At 40.9% G+C, this 22225-nt stretch overlaps 1 protein-coding gene across 3 annotated transcripts; it reads right to left on the reverse strand.

Annotated features, from left to right (window-relative positions):
• Window positions 1-816: 816 nt before the first annotated feature.
• Window positions 817-20420, reverse strand: MRAP2 (melanocortin 2 receptor accessory protein 2). 3 transcript variants are annotated; one of them, XM_083858518.1, is made up of 7 exons: window positions 20181-20420; window positions 16537-16631; window positions 15699-15847; window positions 12886-12990; window positions 12325-12474; window positions 6788-6887; window positions 817-2120 (listed from the first exon to the last, which is right to left on the reverse strand). In XM_083858518.1, exons 5-7 carry the CDS (start codon window positions 12449-12451, stop codon window positions 1727-1729), a joined length of 621 nt encoding a protein of 206 aa, XP_083714644.1. In that variant the 5' UTR covers window positions 12452-12474; window positions 12886-12990; window positions 15699-15847; window positions 16537-16631; window positions 20181-20420; the 3' UTR covers window positions 817-1726. The 3 variants fall into 3 exon arrangements, with proteins under 3 accessions (XP_083714644.1, XP_083714643.1, XP_083714645.1); XM_083858517.1 differs by lacking the exon at window positions 20181-20420 and having other exon boundaries at window positions 16537-16683; XM_083858519.1 differs by lacking the exons at window positions 12325-12474; window positions 12886-12990; window positions 15699-15847; window positions 16537-16631; window positions 20181-20420 and adding an exon at window positions 8143-8401.
• Between the last annotated feature and the right edge of the window lie 1805 nt (window positions 20421-22225).

A 22225-nucleotide genomic window follows, 5' to 3' on the forward strand; every position in this document is an offset into this window, starting at 1 on the left:
TTCTCTGGGAAGTATTTTCAGCAATAACACAGTAGTTTAAAATAGTCTCTGCTTTGCTTTAAGTGTAATCCTGTTTCTTTAAATACTAGCAAGTCCTGAAAAAATTACATTTGAAAACGAAATTATTCTGTAAGTGGTGTGTAATAAGGGCGCAGGACATAAAAACAAAAGATGTTTCCTGCACTCTTCCTACACAATTTGTATTCTTTTAATGCTCAACCCATTCACTCTTTTTCCTATTTGTAAGGTGAAGAAGGGATGAATTAATCAGCATTTAAGTGGCTGAAGAATGTAGCAGCAGGTCTCTAACCTCAAACACAGATGTGTTGGATACAAAGCACATTATTTCAAGAAAATCCAGTTAGGCACAGTGTCTGGAATCCACTCTTTTCATCTCAATTAAGAACTTCCTGCAGAGCATACTTGAAATCCAGCAAAGGGTTTGAACCTGGTACCTCTGCATCTTACATGCTTGCTCTAAAACCATTCAGTCATTAGTTGCCATCTTTTGAAGAAAGCTGAAATACAATTTTAAGTACTCTCAAAGGTTCAGAACCTAATTCCATGCTTAAAAAATAAAGGTTGAAACTACACCTATGAAAAAATCCTTACCAAATCTTTCACTGGGAGAACAGCTGGGGTTGGAACCCTATCCCAGCTGAGTTTAAAAAGATGGAGCAAGCACAGCTTACCTATATGTTTGGAGTTGATTGGTCCTCTCAACAAAGCTAGTAGGCTTTGGCCTACTAGCACTTCACTGGCCAATGAGTAAAGAAATGACTTTTTATGAAGGCAAAAGTCATAGGATGGTTCAGCCTATTAGCAAGATAACACCAGCTTAACATACCACCACCGTTTGCATGCAGTAACTTTATTGGCAAAAGAAAAATGTTTTTTCTTATTTCCTGTGATTTAGCTACTGAATCCTGTAATTACTGAACAGAATTTCACATCAGCAATTAACAGAAAAAAAAAGAAAGAAAAGAAAGAGTCAAATCACAGTTTGTGTTTGTGTGTAGAATACTAATTCCATGTCATCATGGGGCAGCTGCTGAGGTGTCATTCTGAAGTATAATTACAGGCACCAATTTGCTTTTATTCAGCAGCAGGTGGTGATAGCATTTTGTAAACACTGTAACCAAACAATTTAATTTGCAAGGTATTCCCTCTGGAAGCTTTTTAAATTGGGTTTAACCTGCACCAAAAAGCAGTTAGGGATCAGAAACTGAAGTTAGTCTCAAGCAGCTATTTATTGTGCTGTTCAGCTTCAGGCATCCTTATTGGGAGTAGCAGAAACTACAGAACCTCCCCAGGGGCTCTTTATTCCTTTCTTCCATCTTCTTTGAGATTTACACTCTTCTTGGCCAATGAATTTTCATGGACTTCCCAGTGCCAGGCTCCAGTCTTCACAGTCCTTGTAAATTATTATCCTTCAGAAGCTAGTCATAAGTAGTCATTTAAAAATGAAGATCAATACGAGAAACAAACAAAAAAAAATCAAAAAGCAAAAATAATATTGGGCAGAAGTTTTAGACCACAGAAGTTATCAGAATAAAGCACTCAGTTTCTTACTTCTTGTTTAAACTGAGTTCTATCAGTACAGCCAGTCTTACATACAATAGAAAGCACAGGTTGGCAATACCTTCTGTCAAAAGAGCAGGAGGCCAAGAAAGGCTTCAAATAATGGACAATAATGGGAATGTTTACCTTAAAGTAAAAGATTTTTTCAATCAAGGATCCGATGAGAAGATTGCATAACCAGTTTGTTTTCTAAAATGATTGGTGGCTCTGAGATGAGGAGATCATCCTCACCTAATGAAGAGTTCTGCTCAGTGTTCACAAAGTTAGGAATGTTAAATTTTGTAAGACGATGTAGGTCTTCCTCAAACATTCCACTGCTTTTGGGAACCTCTTGAAAGTGTGTATTACTCTCCAGACTTGGACCTTTCTGACTCTCTTTTTCTTTGTTCATATGGTCCACTTCATTAATGCAGAAATGGAAAAGTGACTGGGATTCTTCAGCCATTTTGTGAGAAAAGCCCCTCTGAGATTCCAGAGGTCTTCCAAAATCTGCCACAAAGCTGTTCATGCGAAATCTTTTTTCAGAAAGTTCTGCATTGCTATGGAGGAAAAAGAAAAATACAGTAAACACAACAGTAGAGCTATTTGAGTTCTTAGCAACAAGTTTGGTTTCAGCAACCATTATGATCAGGAGAAAAGGAAACCCTTCAGTTTATCTAGCACAGACTTTTAAAGCCAGCACTACTTATTATTTTCTACTGAAGCAATTTTAAGTCTTCATTTGTAATGATAATTTTCCATGGGAATAAGTTAATGCCAGCACTCTTAAATGGCACTTCTAGTAATCAATATACTATAATAATCACCTCACTGAATGAATTTATAAACACTCTTGATTTCAAGTAGTAATAATTGTTTTAAATGGCTCATAAGAACAGTTTGAGAAAAGTCCTTGATGGACAAAATGTTTCTGAGGCACAGGCAGCTCTGCTCTCACTAGGGGCATTGAGTACATGTTTGTCCAAACATCAAACCATCTTTTCCACTGACTTCAATCAATGACATTCAGATTTCTAGATGAGGAGAGCTGGAACTAAAGACTGCTTTAAACACTGCCAGTCTTAACAATCCAGGCAGCTCAGGAAGGATAGTTTAACATGGTTTTTGGCAGTTTTCTCTATAAATCGTATCTCAAACCAGCATCAACCTGCATGGACTCATGCAGGAGCCATTTGCAGCTGAAGGTGAGAAGAGCTTAAGCTAGAAAACAGTTTTACAGATTCATTCTTTGTCAGAGTGAATTTATATGCTATCATCACAAAATGCAAGTTATTTGCATTTGGAAGGCAGGAGAGGTATTCAGAGAATGAGCAATGAAACATGTTCTCAGAATATGAATTTTGTTAAGAACTGATAAATCACACTGTTTACATCTGAAGATGTAGCAAATGACACAGGAGTCCAATCATTTGACACCTAAAGGTCCACCCAGCACTGAAGAGTTTTTTGATGTAATTTAATTTCCAAGCCTGCAGTAGGAGATAAGTGCCTACAAGCTTTTCAAAGTCTCAGATGACACCTTCAGAAATATACCCACTAAAATTTCAAGTTCACAGGATACCTACCATTAGTCTTTCAATCACAGTTAAAGATCCCTGCTTCTCAAAAGCTAATTTACTTCCACTACCTGATAGAGAAATTCTGTCCTCACAAAATCGCTTCCACTAGCCTAGAAATGAGAACAGTTCTCTAGTTTATCAAAACTATATTGGCTCACTCTGCATTTCAAAGGGAATCAGGTAGAAGAATAACATTTAAATTGATGTAAGACTGACTAGTAACTAAGTAATAATCTACTATATACACAGCAGGGGGCAAACAGCCTGGAATAATTCTGAACTGACAACTGACATTTATGTGTTCATAATGCAGTATAAAGCACCACTCTGAGTTTAAGTTTCATATATAATTTGGCAAATCTCTTCCAAGAGTTTCTAGGTAGTGTTGTGGCACGGGCAGTAGAGGTGGCAAATAAGCACAGACAGGACAAACACTGTAGGCCCAGGAAGAAGTGACCACAGAAGAAAGTTTAAAATACATCCACTACAGGAGTAGAATTACTTCATAGGTGTGAAAAGTGCTTCATATTCCAGTGACTTAAGAAGGAGCTAAGGCTGACCATGCAGAGGGGCACACAAGACTGGCAATGGCAACCTAATCTTAATGGAAGAACAGAAGATGCAAATAAATTTTGCAATGACCCAGAATGTTGAGGATATATTGTCACTAGAGGACACAAAATGAAGGACACGCACACAGTCAGTTGTCAGGGCAAAAAGAAAAAGCGGTTTATTTTTTACTTGGGTTTATATAGTTTTTGGACAATCCCTCCAGGGACTGGAGGATGAAGGTTGCCACCTCTCCAACCACACTGGTCAAACTAGAGGTCCATCTAGAGAGAAATGATAAACAATCACTTTGTTTACATGAAAATCCATAAGAAACTCCACTACAAAAATTCAAACATCAGAAGGCTGAAAAAGATCAGGACGACAATACACGATGAAGCATAAAACTGTGTCCATGAGCAGGAAACACATGATCTAATATACATTGATATTTTTGATTTTGAAATTCACAAACACCATCTTTGTATTTTGGAGAGGAATTTTACTAGATTTTTTTAAAACTAGACTAGAAACTTGCGTAGTCCTGCTCATTACAATCTGCAAGAATTCCTCAGCAGATATCTTTTGAGAACATTCAAGAAAAGCAGCCTCAAAAATCACGTTTACTTAACCAAGATCAACTGATTTAATTTTAAAAAAAATCAGTTACCTAACATGTACCGCTTTAAGATTACATCAGCCAATATTTTGTAGATAGATAGGTTTTGTAGATAGGTTGCATGATCTTTTGCATTTGTTGCACAAATATGCTCTTAAGGACATTGTCAAATGCAGAAACAAATATGGCATGCTTTCCTCTCCTGAGTGATGAATGAGAGCATTTTTTGAAATTCAGATACTGCTAACAATTTTTTTTTCAGTTGTACAAGCTAATGTTCCACACATACTTATATATGCAAGCAAACAAAGGAGAAATGCAACAGACATAATTTCCATAACTGATTAAATTTCTGCCAGTCCCCATCCATATCCTGTCCATTCTGGTCTGAGAATGTACCTAGTTCTGAACATCTTGTGTGATTTTGAAAAGTACATCCTATCATGCCCTCTTATATTGAGCCAAGAAAAGCATATTACTAGGAAAAAAAAAATCTTGAGTATTCTACTTTGGATCCATCCATCTGAGCACAGATACACTTAATCTTTCACATTAATGGTACTTTAAAGAACAGCACAATAGCCTTAGTGAAGTCAGAGACTTCATCCATCCATCAAGCTGGCTTTCTCCCAGGACTCAGGAATCCCGTTAACATCTATTTCTAAAGGAGGGCTCGAGGCAGCCCAGTAATGAAACACTGAGTCATGAAGAGTCCAGTCAGGTATAAAAATAGAAGACACAGGCAAACTAAAACCACTCTGCTCTGGTTTTACAGGTAGCTGTTCTCCAGTTTTTATATACATGTATCAAAAATAAGAGAACAAAACTGTATTCACTGCCCTTAGCATATTCCCAGAGGATCCATGTTCAGTACCATGCACATTTCATTACCAAATGTCAAAAAAACAGTGCTCAAATTTGTTAAAGGTGCCAACTCAGCATACATAGCAAGTGGGCAAGCACTCGGGCACACAGCTCCCAAAGCAGCAAAGAGATCTATAACAAATACAGAAAGGAGTAATTGGTCTCACTCCAGCTGAAGAAAAATTATATTAAGGTGTAGAACAGAAGGGACTTCTGGAGGTCTCAAGCCTAATGATGAAGGTAAGGGCAAGTGTGAATTCTAATCACATTAGCTGGATGTAGAAGTTGACCAAAGGTGGACATCTCACAAACTGTCTAGGACACTGTTCTGAGAAGATTGATGAAAAAAAGCAGAAAAAAGTAGGAGATATGAAGCAGACCTCTGGTACCTGAAAGTAAATTTTTACAAGTGTAAAAATTTTGACAAATATCCATATTCAATTCTCTCTATATATGTATTTTTGACTTCATCACTTTTTCCTCTCAAGTTATCCACATGAGATCCAGACTCATGCTCAGCTAATAAATAAGACCTTTGTGAAAAAGAAACAACATACCAACAATTACAGGGATTTTAAACCTATTTGGGGGCAGTATCTGGCTACCTCTTAACAGTCTATAGGGAAAGCAAAAATACCAGCACATCAATTCTGGTAAGCTGGATTCTTCTGCTCTATTTTCTTCTCACAGGAGCAAAATTTTAGGAGCACAGAAGAGGCTCAGGACATACATCTGCCCTCTCTAATGTGGCCCTGTCTCTCAAGATGTGCTATTACACAGAGTTCCAGAGCGCGTTTACATGTGATTAAATAGCAAAGGGGCTCCGGGAGGCAGAGACAGGCTGCTTTAGGAAGTGATAAGCACTAGCAATTGCCTTTTACAATCAGCTTCTCATCATTGCTACCTGCCTGCAAGCAATCTCACGCTCCAGAAAGGCTTTTTATTTCCACTTTATGACACACAAGCCTGAGAGGAGATGTGGTTTCAAACTTTCTCAGAGGAAGGGACACTGATAGCCTGCGTCCTGTGCAAATGCAGATAAACCACTGAGGCAAGGCATGGTCTGCACATACTTATCAGCCAGAAAGAATAAAAAATAGAGGACTTTCAAGGGACCCTGGCTTTAAAGAAATGTAGAGCTGATCTCTGATTCAGCATCAATTGCAATTTCTCAGCAGAAACTAAGACACTTCCAGATCTCAGAGGTTAAGGGAAGATTTTGCAATTACTACCCATATCTGTCTTTGGACTTGAACACACAAATGTTTGGAAACCAGCCAGGCTACAGCTTCCTTAATTCAACATCTGCACTGCATTTTATTTGTATCTACTCTGTTGATATTCACAGTATCACTCCATGAAAACTTGAGCCTACTTAGAACCATCCCACCTGTTTACAAAACAGCAATCTAAAGGCACCTGTATGGCAGCCTACCCAAAACATGCTTTTAGAATGAAAATTCTAAAATTACTTGAAGGCAGACTGCACTGTTTCATAGGAGCAGACTAGAATAAAGTGGTACGATGTCACACAGTCACTGATTGTTTGGGGGCTGCAAGAGCCCAGGTGTGCCCCTTGGCAGGCTGGATTTGTTATTCCTGTTTTCAGACTCACTCTTGATGTGGTGCTCCTGTCTTCGTTAGCAGGGTCAGGACAAAAAACATGAAGATGACAAAAACTGCAAGACCAACCCAAAATCCAATCACAATGGAATCTGGTGAAAGAAAAAGAGGAAACAAGATGATCAATATTTTACTTGCACTTGCAAAATGTTGCCTTCCACAGGCAGCAAACCCAAAACAATTTGCAGCTTATTTCTGGCTGACAAAGAGAAGGGATAAACAAATTTATCTTTGTCTATTTTTAAACAGAGAGCTGCCATTGAAAATCTCATTTTGAGACCAAATTCTACAGATATCTAGACAAGCCAGACAGTAGATAACAGAGGGAAGACAATTTTTGTGGTTAGTAAAATAAGAGGAGCTCCCTATGTGATGCCAGGCCCATTTCCAAGCATTGCTTTGGAACTTCGGTGCTAGAACTATGAAGAGAGGATTATTTGATTTTCCTCAAAATCCTCTGTCTCTGTAGAACTGAACTCCTGCTATTTTAAGTTATTTCTGCCCCAGATCATTAAGTTTTTGGATTTAAATGGATTTCTTTGACAAAATATGTTTAGGAAAACCTTTTAGTAGCAAGACAGAGGGTTCTGCAAGAAACAGAACCACAGATAAAACTATTTGCTACTTCAATAAATATCAACAACCAACAGATACGATATGTTTTTGAATAATTTTCAATTTGGGTTTCCAACTTAAGTACAGAAAACTGCAGCACAATGTCAGAGGAGTGCAACAGATTTGGACAAAAAAGTCAAATCACCAGTTAAGCAATAGAGAAGGGCACAGCTTCTTGCCTGTGTGCAAAAACTGTATATACTGTTCTCATCTATAGCAAATGGACCATAGACAATTTGCCAGTACTACTGAAAACAAATCTACATCCACTTACAACTTCAAGGTGAATCCAAAGTTGCCCCTGGGGGAAATTCAAAGTTTCCAGGAACTTAATTTAGAGAGGTTCAAGTGAGACAAACATATTTCCAGACAATGATCAACTGATTAGCATGGACCAAAGTTACAGAGCACCAACACTCAATACCACCTGGCCCAGGACCCATCAGCACCCAGGTATTTTTTTACCTGTCATTTCAGTTAGTTATACTTTGCTTATGCAAGTATTCAAAACTTCCACTGTAGAAGTTCAAAAACATAAGCATACAAACATGCAAGAGGCAAGGCTTGGTTAGAACAGGAATCCTTTCTACCCTGAGCTCTCATTACACAACCACTACCAAACCTCAGGGATCCTCACTGGCTCTAATGTCTGACCCAGTGCAGCAGGCACAGCACAGAATTCCTACAGGACTAATTAAAGACACATATAAAACAAGGAATCAGCTATCCTACCTGGTGCTTGACCCCAGCTGTTAATCATGCTCCCACTCCGAAGTATCTTCCACACTAAAAGGCACATGTGGAAACTGGAAATCAACTCAAACCATTCTCTCCCTGCAAAGTCAAAATGCCTGCTGCAACTTGAGATTTTCTTCCTGAGAAAATACTTTATCACAGTGAAGTCTACTTAATCCCTTTCTCAGGTAAGCTAAGGAGTTTAAGTTTCAAGTCTCCCACTACAATATTTATTCCATCGCTCCTATGCCATATCTTCCCCTCTCAATACCTTGTGTAAAATAACAGGAACATGGTTTGAGTATAGGTCTCTGTGATGGAGGGGGAGGAAATTTTCATATCCCTTTCTGCTTTAAGCATTCTGCCATGAGTTTATTTCTGTAATTCCATACATTCTGTGCACTAAATTACTTACATTCTGTAAGCACAGATTGTATTCACTGGTTAAAGATATACACCTTATGGTCAACCTTCCTGATACAAAATAGCTCATCCTGCTGGACTCTGTAGTACCTGAAGATTACATCTAAAAAAACCCGCTCCCTTTAAAAATTTTACCACTTAAACATTTATAGCTACTAGAGCCTTCCAGTTAGTCAGACATACTTGGATGGTATGCAGCTGCATTAACAACCAGAGTATAAAATATGATCAGGATGACTAAAAAATATGTGCATAGATTGCATCAATCAAGCTGAAAAACTTAACTAAAAGGAAGAAGAGAGAAGAAGAAGAGAGAAGAAGAAGAGAGAAGAAGGAAGAAAAAAGAGAAGAGAAAATCAAGCCTCTGATAAACTACTGCTCCCCACAAAAATCACACCTACTATTGTGTGCTGAATAACAAGCCTTTTTTGTGATTGGTTTGGTGTCCCTACTCCCAACAGAATTCTTAAGTTTACTGGGCCTAATGCTACATCTTCCTTGTTTTATTGTGCCTCCTGACACACTTCCAACCCTCTGCTGTATAAATTACATTGTTTGAATTTGTTTAAAATTCAAGCAGGTATCCTGGGTTCTCTTCAATATTTCATTTAGGTCTCACCCACTTAAGTGGAAATTATTCAAACCTACTAAATTCTAAACACTTATTCAAAATTAACAGTACATAACCAAACTTCTATTCAACAAATATGGTATGAAGGACACTTACACTGCCCAAAGTTACAAATAGATAGTCATGGGATACTTTTGCAGTTTCATAATACAGACTCATAACATCCTGGCAGCAGTTCCAACTCCTCTGATCATTCCTACCTATTTTGTCTCTTGCTAACATTACTGAAGCTTCCTCATTTTTAAGGGCACAAAAAGTGATTTTGTTCTTATCTCTGCCAGTCACAACTATCTCCTGGCTATCTTTGTCTATTTATTTTCTAAAGCTTTAATGTACAAAATATCTAGTTCCTACTTTTCCAGATTTTTTTTATTTCTAGTTCCTGCCTTCACTTCCTCTCCAGCAGAACATACTTTTTGCCTTTTGTTTTTCTTCTTTTGCAGTCATATATTTGAAACATCTGTGGCTTTTTTTTTTTTTTTTTTTTTTTTTTTCCCCAAAGAAAAATATTTTTGTGCAGTAGATTATTTTGTCTATCCTTTTTCTGACAGGTCACTTTGAATAAATTTTTCTCTGTTTTCAGAAAATGGGCTTCTGAATTCCTTTATATTTAAATTAAATCACCTAAGTGAAGTCCATTCCCTGTTGAGCTCTCCAACATAAGTTACAGGCATTCATTGACACTTTTTCTTTGTAAGTATTCAAGGTGTCCCTCCCCATACAACCCTTGTTTAATCTCCTCTCCTCCCCAGTTTAGGATTTAAGAGAAGTTAATGTCTGATCACATTGCCTCCACATTTCACAACAATCTCAGCTCAGCTGGCAATAGCTGGAACAAGAACACATCATGCCAAGAAATATCATCCCATACACAACACAGGTTATTCCTTTAGTAGATTAAACTCTGCCCTCTGGGGAATGCATGCAATAACAGTGAAGAAAACAGAGCCAACTCCAACCTATCAGTTAAACAAAGAAACAAACAAAAACTAAAGAAAATCCACCATAACCAGAAGGGACTTCCTAGATCACTGACTCAAGTACGACTAGTGACATCTTTCGTCAAGCTCCACCTGAAAAGCAATTGTTACTTCTGTCCCCTTCTCTAAGAGCTATCCAGGACCTTCTGCTCTGTGAACAGCACAGCCAGACAGGGAAGCTCAGCTGCCACGCTCAGCATGGCAATCACTTTGATGGCAATCCAAGATCTGATTTGCAGCTGTGCCTTCTGCAATCCAGAGGCAGCTGTCATTTATACCTTTTTGTCCCATCACACCGTTTTGAGACACTGAGCTGAATTTTAGCTGATCTTTGCAACCAGTAATCTTTGCAATCAGGTTTAACCTCTGATTAAATGGAAGAATGGAAGATAAATTAAAAACATAATGAAAGCGAGCCCATATTTTTCAAGTACCTATCATTTGTAAAAATATAGACAGTAATCAGAAGACTTTTTGGGGCAAGAAGAAAAATAAAAAGTAAATTCTATTCTTCTTTTTTTTTTTTTTTTTCAGAAGTGTTAGTAATTTCAACAAGTTTCTTCTGTCCCTTGCAGAGTCTCCCCAAAACCTTTTGACTGTGTAGAGACAAGGGAGATCAGCCTTTCTGGGCTGCTGTTTGCCAGTGCAGGTACTACCTACTTTTTCACAATCTGACATCGTGACAAATGAGACAGAAAGTATGTAATCCATCCTGGACCAGCCCTCCAGCACTGGATAGGGACCCTTCCCCAAAACTTTGAAGTCTGAGGATCAAACCCTTTCACAGCGTATCTAGCTCAGAAACAAAGAAACAATATGGGTTTTTTCTCTTTGGCAAAGTGCTTGCGTTACCCAGCAGGTAATTGAGTCAGTTTATTTTACTTTTTTCCCCCCCTCTTTTATTGTTTGTGCCTCACGTCTCCTCTAAAAGGAAAGATCATGAAATCCATTGTCTAGCTTTTAGAATAATGTTGGTCCAGCTGTACTAGCTTGTCCTAGTTATATTTTCTCCCAGCTCCAACCTGCATTTTTCATCTTTCTGGTACCTACCCTCCATTTTTTGTTTCTGCTGTAAAACAATTCCAGTATTAAGAGAAAATTGAATTTAGCACACTCCTCCTATGAAGAAAGTACCAATGGGAAGTTTGTTAAGAAGGAGAAAATTCTTCTCTTATTTTCAGCCTTTTAAAAATTTAAACTTTATTTTCTATCAGAATAACCAAACACAAGTAATGCATGTAAGGCTCCCCACCACTGCCTTTTTTACCATTAATACCAAACAAATACAAACAAATAGAACCAAAACAAAGCAACACTGATCTTAACAAATAGTCACCAGAAGCAGCAGTGTATCTGTATTTGTTGTTGTTAACTTTTCCCAACAGTCAGATATTCCTCAGGATTGACAAATTTCTACCACAGCAAATAAATCCATGGTTCTCTCATGCACAAGAAAAAAGTCAACAAAAGCATACAGAATAATAAAAAATAATGAAGATCTAATAAATAGAGGGATGCTGTGTTGTAACGCATTTCCACAGCCAAGCAAATAATTCTATATAAGGAAAGAGTTTCACTTTACCTCTAAACATGTAAGGAAGTTAAACTAGAATTTTCCATGGCCTTCTCACTGTAATTGGCTCAGTACCAGCACAGGGGAACTGGTTGAATCTTTGGGATGTTTCTCAAAACCTGTAGCTGTTTCTATTGACAGTTTGCAAAAAGAACCCTCCTCGGTCATTCAGTACTTAAGGAGGAGCACAGAGGTGCTCTGGACTCTTTTAGGTGTCCTATCAAGATGTCAGAGGTTTCTCTGACACCTGTCCTCAGCTTTTTCTTTTGTCTCTGTATTGTTTGTTATTTTGCTTTTACTAAACCTTTTACTTTACGAAACACCCCTAAAAAGCCATCTGGCAATTATTTTAAGCCATTCTGAGAAGTGCAGGACACCCTCATAGATTGATACATTTACAGGGGGCTCATAACACTCTGGCCACGTGTTGAACTGTATTAATGCTGCTAATTGCAGAGAATCCTAGGAATTAGGAGAGAAATGTTTTTGTATAATATTCAGTCACAGGTGGAAAATAGGAACATGTAGAAAGGAAGCTCAGCTGTAATGACGTATGTCTCTACTGAACTTACACTTATGTGCCTTCAGGCCTTCAAATGACACTGGTCCATACTCATAGTACTCGTAGTCCCAGGTGTAATCAGAGTTAGACAAGGCCTGCTGGGAGGTTCTGTTAGAGATCAGCCTCAGGGCAGACATCTTGCACCTCAGCAAACACAGGCCTGTGGATATGAAAGGCGTTAATGGAGACTACACCCAGCACAGCTTTTGGGTTTTTGTTCTTTCTCATCTGTTGATCACTTCCTCATCACTGTTCCCAAGAGAAGCTACTGCCTCATCAGACAAGCTATCCCATCCCCAGCCATTCCTTCCCCTAATTATAGACACAGACACTGGGGCCCAGTGAAAGGCAACCAAGATGTTTAGGGAGCTAAAACACAGGAGGCACGACAGCCCAAGGGTTTTTTAGTCTGGAGAAGAGAGCTCCAGGGAGACCTCAGTGCTGTCTACACTTAGGGGCTGCAGAGATGCTGCTGCCAGGCTCTTCTCAGAGGTGCACAGTAATAGGACAAGAAGCAATGGACAAAAACTGGAAAATGGGAAATTCAAATTAGATACAAGGAAAATTTTACCTGATCTAGTTGAACATGCTTTGAGTAGGAGATTGGACCAGATGACCACCAGGGGTCCCTTCCAACCTAAATTTCTCTATGCTGATAAACGGACTCAATATGCCACTACAGAAGGAAAATAAAACAGGAATGATTTCCCTCATAGATTAACAAAAACTGCAAAGCAACACTGAGCATCATGAAATTATCTTGATAGATATCTCTGTCATTACCACCATTCTGTACTAGAGCCTTGCATTTTACAGAGTCATTTTTTTCAGAATATGATACAGTTCTATGCACACCAAAAGAAAGCACAAAACATCTGCTGCAGTAGCTGGAGTCAGGAAATCCAAATTGAAACATTTTACAGAATACTTTTTGTGAAAGCAAGCTGAGCTTTGCATAATTTTGGATTCAATTAAAACCCATTAGGATTGACTAAGGTTTCAAGTGCTGGAAGGGCCATACATAAAGAACAAAAAATCAGGCGCAAAATAAGAAACATTTTCATTCAGGGAATATGAATAGCATTTTAAATTTGTAAAATAGTTCTTTCTGCAGCTATTTTACCATGACCAACTGCTGGCAGTAATGTCTCAAAGCAATTTTAAATAAGTACTATGCCTGAAAAAGTAAATTTCACACTTAAATACAATGTTCAGAACTTCAAACACATACAAAAAAACTTGACTGGCAAGTTATAAATCTTTTAAAACAATACATGGATCTATTTTTCAACTCAAACCAATTTAGTTTTCAGAATAAGCAACCTGCCAGCAGGAAAGGTGAAGGGATGGGCTGGAGAGAGATGTGACCAATCCCATTTTTGGATCAGGATAAGTTTCGCCACATTACCCTCACCCTCCCCTTAGCCATTCAGAAAGGCTCCAGTATGAATAAACAGCCTGAAGCACAGAAGAGAAGGAAAAAACCATGGATGTTGTGGACAACCCACTTCATGGCTGAGGATGTTTCCCATCTTGTACTTCCAACCCTTTCAGAATGGACAGAAAGAAAGAGGTAAGTCTAACTAAAAGTGCCTGTGTTGGCATTAAAGTTCCTCCTTTTTTTTTTCCATTTCCTCAAATTAAAAAGAGAATGCCTGATTAAGCTTTAGACAGAAGTTTTTGTATTTTAATCAACTCAAGCGACTGCTGCCTCTAGGAGAAGGAAGTGGCACAGAGAAAATCCTGGGATCCCTGTCCTAATTTGCTCCTGTCTCAGCCCTGTCAGTTGTTTATTACAAGATTCTGTTTAATTTTGTGACAGTGCTCCAAGAGACTACATGATGCCACACAGGGTTCCCACCATCTTTTTCCCCCTTCTCCTCAATGTTTTGTTGATGACATCTCTTGACAACATTGATCAGCCTGGTTTAAAGGCTGCTTTTCTTTTTTATAACTTTCCAGAGAAGCCGTTCATTTAAATATTCCTCACATGGCATCACAAATAGTCATTGCCACCTCCCTCCTTTTAGTATGGCAAAAAAGAGCTGAAATCCACTCGCAGAAAACTTCAGAATAGAGTATAGGAACAATCTGAAAAATATTTTTTATTCCACCTTAAGTGTTTCCTCCCACCTCAAAGCAGATGGGATTCATTGGGCCACATGCAGATGTCTCTCCCAGTCTAGTCACTAGTGTCAATTTATGATTTATGGGGAGGACAGCCACTTCCAGGACATATAGAATCTGTCCCAGTATAGCATTAGGTTAGGATTAGAAGCTCTAGCCTTTCTCCACTGACTGCATGCATGTGGTGACTTGCTTTCAGTGTAGACAAGCCACTCTCAGAGGGAGAGGTGCTAAAGAAAAGTGGAGTCACCAGCTCTCTGGCTAATCTGTGCTTTGAAGGACATAAAGACATGCTTCTAAATCAACAAGGAGGGCTAAGCATAAGCACTGTTCCAAACCAACTTTCAGCTCACCTGTAAGCTTTGCCTGCCCAAATACCTCCAGAAACTCCGCCTCAAACTTGTTAAAACCTTTTATTCTACAAAAAAGCCGTCCAGCATGGTGGTACAAGACTTTGCACCTGCTGAGGAAAAGCAAAGCAGGCTGAGCTGGCACAGTAACAGCCTGTCAGGTGCATTTGCCTGACTGAAGGAGGTCATACGGGGATTCAGGTAAGAGGCAAGCACTTCCAAGAAGGAATTCCTCCAGGAGATGCTCTCGAACACTCTTTCTGTCAGACACAGAGAGCCGTGATTCATCCCACAGCTCTGAAGCTTCAGAGGGACCTCTTCTTATTGACTTTGCTGAGGTTTTTTCTGGAAGGAAGAGGAGTCTTTTGAGGCAAATAGGAAAGCTCCTCTATTGATTTTGGTGTGTATGGATGTAGACAGGCTTTCTTCACTCCAGCTCTCTTCTTCCAGGAGCAAATAAGTCAGGAACAAAAAGCTTCACTTTGATTATTCAAGAAACCCCAAAGCAGGACTCTGTGCAGTGCTCCCAGCCAGAAATTTAGAGAGGTCGGTATCCTGGAAACTAAAAAGGGCAAGTGCTCAGGGCTTTCTTCTGGAGCATTGCAACCCAATACTCCCTGCAGACAAATGTAACTAGATGTTCCCCATGGAGACCCACCTGCAACTCTTGGAGTTGAATCATGCCTTCATGAGAATTTGTTTGTAACCTGTGTGAAAGTTTGTAAGGTCTCAGCTGGCCTGACACCTGCAAGTGGCACCTGAGCAAGCTAGTCTGGCTGTTGGGCTATGTTTGCATAAAACCCATGCCCCTAAACAGCAGCAGCAGGATATCAAACAGTGTGCAGCTGAATTATTTTCTCCAATCTGGACACCACTGGTACATTGCATGAGGCTCTCAGCCACTTACCTTTCAAAATGAAAGCAAAACTGAGCACACACCACATCTGCAACACAACTTCATGGCTTACACCACCACTGAGACCACAAAGGCATATCCGGTTTTGTGTATGTCTGAAACTGTCCTTGTAACCAGCAACAATTACCTCCAAAGCTGACCTGCATGCACAAAAAGAAAACCATGTAGATTGTTCATGTATTGTTTGTTTCTGGAGCAAGAAAAAACTTCAGGTACCAGTCTACCAGTATAGTAGACACAAGGAGCTTGGTGAATTTTCAGTCACAAAAAAAGCCCTACATCTATTTTCCACATACTTCTATTCTGCTTAGTGCTGCAGAATCTAAGCACTCAACGGTTTTCAGAAGAACAAATGAACAAACCACTGTCCCCTTGCAAACTCTGAAGATCCCAAGGCCCAGACAGGGGAGAAAAGAATGAACATTTCAAACTGTGAGAAGACCCAGCCTGACAAAGCTTAGCACTACACTCTGGTGCATCATCTCCACCAGCTAGGCAGTACAGTTAACCCAGAAGTTGTTGGCTATGAGAAGTTAACAACTCAGGCTGTTCCCATATCTTCTACATTCCCATACCAGCACCAATATTCTGCATGAGGGAAAAGGGAGTCAGCCACCCCCACATTCCTTTTTATTCCCTCCCAAAGACTAGGAGGTGAAGTCAGAGAATGAAATAAATGAAAAAAACAATCACAAACTTATTTACACTGCTGCACTGCATCAGCTGAAAAGCAATACAGACCCCATCTTTCTACAACCCTATCACATGGCTTTGAACAAGCTGGGTCACTCCCAAGCACAGACAGGAAAATCTGCAAGAAATACTTCACCTAAGGGTCCTTGTTTTTTGCCAGTTCTCAATACCCTAGGTGGGCAGAGTTTGAGTTCAAATTTGTAGTCTTTTCAGGGGAATACCCAATCCCACCTGCAATTAAAGAGAGGAAAGCAAGCAATAAAAATTAGTTAAATATAGGGGGGAAAAAAGAGATAGATATCTGAAAACTGACTTTACAATTAAAAATCCATCATGAATGCCAACTCTGATACCTAGGTCTTTCCTTGGAGAGAAAAGAAAGTACAATATTAACCATTGTTGTGCTTGTGACTGATGTTCACAAACAGCAATGTCTGACCTGTTGCACTAAAGTAACAAGAATAATGTTTGAGTCACCACAAAAAGAGTTTATAACAATGGAAAGGAAAAAAGCTGGTTTAGTTACTTCCTAAACTGTGAACTAAGGATGAGAGGTTACAGTTGCAGACATCTTTGCTTCATACCACCATATTACATATCATTTTATTATTACATGCATTTTATTATCCTTACAACTATGCAATGTAAACTCCAACAACAAACTTCTTACACATCCCACACAAACTCTACACCATTATATACAATTTGCATGCCAACTGTATAGCTACTGTTTGTACCTAGTTAAAAAGTGATGACATTATGACTTTAGAGTGAAATTTCATAAAGGCTAAAAAGATTTGCCAACTATTTTCCTGCAGACAATAACAATATAATCAAATAATAATGTTCACTTAGCAGTCCAGCTCAGTAGGTGCCACCTGGAAGTTAAGGCAGAAACTAATATGAAATCATACCATACTATGAGTTCAATGACAACTATATGTTGTCATTGAAATAAAATAAATAAAGCAAATACTACATAAGCCCGCTCATTAGCCTTGACTGAGAAGGCAGATGAATTATACCTAATACGGTATCACAGATCTGCATTCCTCTTTCTCTTAAAAAGTTTCAGGCCTGCACTGAGGGTAAAGGGACATGGAACTGTGAGTAGAGAGCTGCTGGGACTTGCTCCCAAAACACACTGAGCTCAACACACTTAGCTCAACTCCAGTACCAAAAGCTTTACATTGCAGCCAGAAAATAGAGTTTTTAAAAGCCAGCATTTTTAAAAAGTAATAAAGATTAACCACAATTCCATTTATTTCCTGCATCTGGGGCGGGATTACATAATCAGTACTGAACCTATGTTCCTCTCCCCACTAAAAGCCAACCTCCTCTTAGATGTGCAGGTATGGCAGCTGCAGACCCAAGTTCCCTCAAGACCAACTAGCCTAGAAGAAGCCCTATCAGTAAGCATTAAAGTACTGAAAGAGAGACTTTTTCAGTCCTATCATGTTATAAATGCTGACACCAATGGTATGTATATATATATATATTCAACACTTCCCAAAGGAAAGGCTGCCTTTCCTTCAGCTATTTATAATATTGCCTATTTTAACCTTTCTCACTACAATTTTTTACCTCTCAGTCTGATTTGTTGTAGAAAACTCTGAAGTGAAAGATCCCTGGCATATCTACTAATGAAGTAAGATTAAACTGTAAAGCAAGTTTTATTAGCTTTATTCTCACAGAAAGCTCAGTGCTGAGATGGGGATGTTCTGAATTCCTTTCTAGCCCTGAAGTCTGTCAACCCAATGCCTTATTCTGAGCAGAGAGAAAGGAAAGCTCCCTCCATCTGCTCTTACTGATCAGCACACTGCAGGTCAGCTGGAATGGCTCCATCAGAATATGACCTACCTGTGACAGTTGCTTTTAAAATACCTCCTATTTGTGCTACCATGCAAGAACTTATTAAAAAACAATAAAAACAGCCTCCACAGAAGGGAAAGAGCAAACACTGCCATTGTTTTATAACTAAAAGATGGTATTCATTTTGAAAGAAAAAAAAACCTGAGAAATAATTACAATGCAGAGGGTTACCAGACTAGATTGACTCAAAGGGGCTGGCCTGCAAGTCATGAAGAAACACTGGAAGTGTTCTGTGCAGTCAGAAAACCCAACCAAACCCAAGACCAGAGGCACCTAGGAGTGTTTCAACCAACCATTTGTGACAGGAGCAAGGCTGAAGGAAGGAACCACCCTTGTGTGATTGTTCTGGGAAACTCAGCACTGATTAACAGCTAAAATTACCTGGGCTCCCTTCGTGTCAGTGACCTGGGCCTGGAGAGGCCCCACTGGGGCACTGCTGCTGCACCAACCTGCAGTGTGCCAGGCTCCAGGTTTGATGCAGTTGTTTGTAGGGTTGCACAGCCCAGAAAATGGATGAGTGTGTTCAGGCCTCATTTCATAGCTCTATTTTAGCTTCGCATCAGTGAAAAAGTGACCACAGAGCTGAGGCTGACAAGTGCAGTGGAAGCCAATGAAAATTTCCTCTCTCCCATTACAAAATAATTCTCTAATCTTCACACAGTGTTCATCTAGCCTGAAGTACAGGCCACAACACGCTTCCCACAGCACCTCTTCACTTCTCAATGTTCTTCCTGCAGAAATAGTTCTGTTCCCAGCCTCTGCTGAACCCAGAGCAAGATAAACCAGCTGGCAGGGAAGAAAAAAACCCAAACAAAACAGGTATGATAGACCACTTATCAGAGCTACTCCCACACTTTGGTATCTCACAGCTGGAGTCTGACAGTGCTATGGTGGAAAAATCTTCATCTTGTGTTTTCACCCACACAGGGTCTCAAAGCCATAATCTCTCAGATGCAAAATAACATGTGAGCTTTTTAATTTGAATCACATATTACATTTCCTCAAGAAGTAAAAAGACAAAATTATAGAGATTTTCTTTAAAATTTCCACACTTATATGACAAATATTTTCATAACTTTTGTAGTTATCCTACAACATAATTCAGAAATACTGCCTTAATTGGTTCAGTGATGATTTGAAGCACTCACTGAAATGGAGTTGTTCATCCAGAGTCAAACTGGTCTGGAATTGTTTCAAACAAGAACTAGGGGATTTATTCTCCTGTCTTCAAATCTAAGTCTTCTCTCTAGCACTGCTGAAGAAGCAAACAATTTATTGTAGTGCCTCAAATACAAATTTTTCATCAGATAAATCACACAGCTGTACAAAACTCACAGGCACACAGCTGAATTTTCCCATTCTTATCCCTGCCATTTCTCTGTCTTATAAATAAGTAACTAGATGCCAAGAAAACATCACTGAACCAGTACAACCACAACCCATTGTAGTGAGTACACAAAATAAGGCTTTAATTTATTTGTAATAAGATTTGTAGTATAATTTTGTCAGTAATAGCTGCTATTATAGGTTCAAAGACTTGAACTTTGAACAAGCTGCAAGAGTATGATCTGTGTTTCTCCTTTTCCATGACAAAGTGTACATGGACAACCAAGGAAAGAGTAAGCAGTAAGTTACTATTCTGGGTTTTTTGTCCTTTAAAAAAAAATTCCTTACAATAGCTTGATTTATTTTATACACGTTTGGTTGTGATTGATACACCCAAAACATCTCATTATTTTTTCATAAGAATGGAGCCCAGCTGTCCTCAGCCATTGGAGACCTGCCATTCCCCTGGCATTATTCCAGACATTTACTCCTGTGGTGAAAATTGTCTTGACACTCTGATTAAGAACCTGAATGGAAAGCCACAAATGGACAAGAAAAACAACCAGAACTGGGGACAATTACCTGATTATCTCTGAGTAGAAACTGCAACATCTGTTTGTTTCCACAGCAATTACGTAAATCTGCACCCCTGCATGCACAGCCTCTGGGAAGCTCAAATGAGAGGAGCAGAACAAAACAGGGAGACACTCCAAGACAGAGCAGTGGGCTGGGAAGCACACCTGGAAATAGAAGCACCTCAGTGCTCTCTCCAACAAAGTCCAAGCAGCCCTGCTGAGGCAGTCTGAGGCAGCATTGCCACTGCTGTCCCATCTCTCTACAAGCTACTCCTGTCACAGAAGTGCCAAACTTGTGGTGTGTCTGTGCTTCCAGTCACTGCCCAGCTTTATGTGCCAAACAAAGTTCTATGACAAGATGAAAAGGCAAATGTCAGGGAACAGGGACTGCTCAGAGAGAAGTTTTGCGAGCTTGTCATTGAGGTGATTGTTTCCGGCAAAAAAAGAGTGGCAGACAGCTCAGGAGAGGGACCTGAATTTACACACCAGTCACTGTCAACAGAGGCTGAGACCGGAGAAAGAAACCACTGGGATGACAACTGTCAAAAACAGAGACTGTCAAGGGAGAAGGGAGACAGGGGGCAGAGGGAAAGTATGAGAATCAACAGACTAGGGAAGAGCACACGGAGAAAGGCAAGAAGGGAAGACAGAGCAGGAGAAGTAATCTAAGGCTGTTTGGAGAAGAGATGTGCACCCCTTCAGTCTGAAAGTACAAAGGAAGAGAGATATTACCTGGAGGGGGAAAAAAAGGCAAAAAAACCCACAGCAAACACAACAAGCTTATCTTGGGGGTTTCTCCCCCAACCATTTTTTTTCAAACGTTTTCGGTTCAATTATTAAATTCATTCAAATACTCAGCAGTCAGTGTGCTTTTTAGCTGCTCTGCTTTTCAATACAGAAGGAATCACTCCGTTACGAACTCAGACAGGAGACAAGCTTTTCTACAGCTGACGTTCTCCACGTTACCCAAATGAACAATGCCACCTCCTGCATATTATTATTATTATCGTTGTTGTTGTTGTTGTTATTTAAAATTAAAGAAAAATCGGCAGAGCGCTTTAGACCTTGACGCTTGCGGAGCCGCCTGCTCCGTGTTCCGAGCCGCCTCGGGCACCTGTTACCGCAGGCTGAACTCCAGGGGCTCCCCTGCCCCGCCCGGGACCCCCCAGCCCCGGGAAGGGACGGAGGGACACGGCGGGGCAGGGCAGAGCCGTCCCTTTCTCTCGTCCGCTCGCTCCCCCCGTCCCCGCAGCGCCGGCCCCGCATCTCACTTACCCCGCCGGGCACGTCCGCCCGGCCAGACCCCGGAGCGCCGCCGCGTCCCGGCCGAAAGGAACGCCCCGGCCCCGGCGAGGCGAGGAGAGGCGATGCGGGCGGGATGGAGCGGGCGGGATGGAGCGGGCGGGATGCCGCGGGCGGGATGCTGCGGGCGGGATGCCGCGGGCGGGATGGAGCGGGCGGGATGGAGCGGGCGGGATGGAGCGGGCGGGATGGAGCGGGCGGGATGCCGCGGGCGGGATGCTGCGGGCGCGCTCCCCGGCGGAGCCGATGAATCAGCAGCGGGCGCGCTGCCCCGGCCCGCGCGGGCGGCAGGATCCGCCGCGTGACGCTCCCGCTCCAATGGGCAGCGCGGCGGGAGCGCCCCAGGGCGGCCGCGGGTGCGGGCAGGGAGCGGGGCCGCGGGCATGGAGCGGGGCCGGCGGCAGAGCCGGGGCGGCCGTCGAGGGGCGGGGAGAGGCCAGGGATGCTCCAGGCGGAGCTTCAGCTGGAAACAGCCCCTGCTTGCCCGGCAGGAGCCCGCGCATCCCGAGGGGGAACCATCGGTTTTGGACGGAGGGGGATGGCCTGTCCCCACCTGGGAGCTGAGGGGCAGCGTGGGTGCACATGGGGAGTCTTCGTGAGTGGAACCTGGTGGGGAGCAGTGGAGGTTGCTAGAGGTGCTGCCTCAGCCGCCCGGAGGTGAAGGACCCTAAATCTACAGGGATTTGGTTCAGTTCTCTGGAACCACATCACAGGGTGGATCAGGTTGGAAGGGATCACAGTGAATCATGT

This window comes from Zosterops lateralis, assembly GCF_965231275.1.
Source record: "Zosterops lateralis genome assembly, chromosome: 3".
Classification (NCBI taxonomy): domain Eukaryota; kingdom Metazoa; phylum Chordata; class Aves; order Passeriformes; family Zosteropidae; genus Zosterops; species Zosterops lateralis.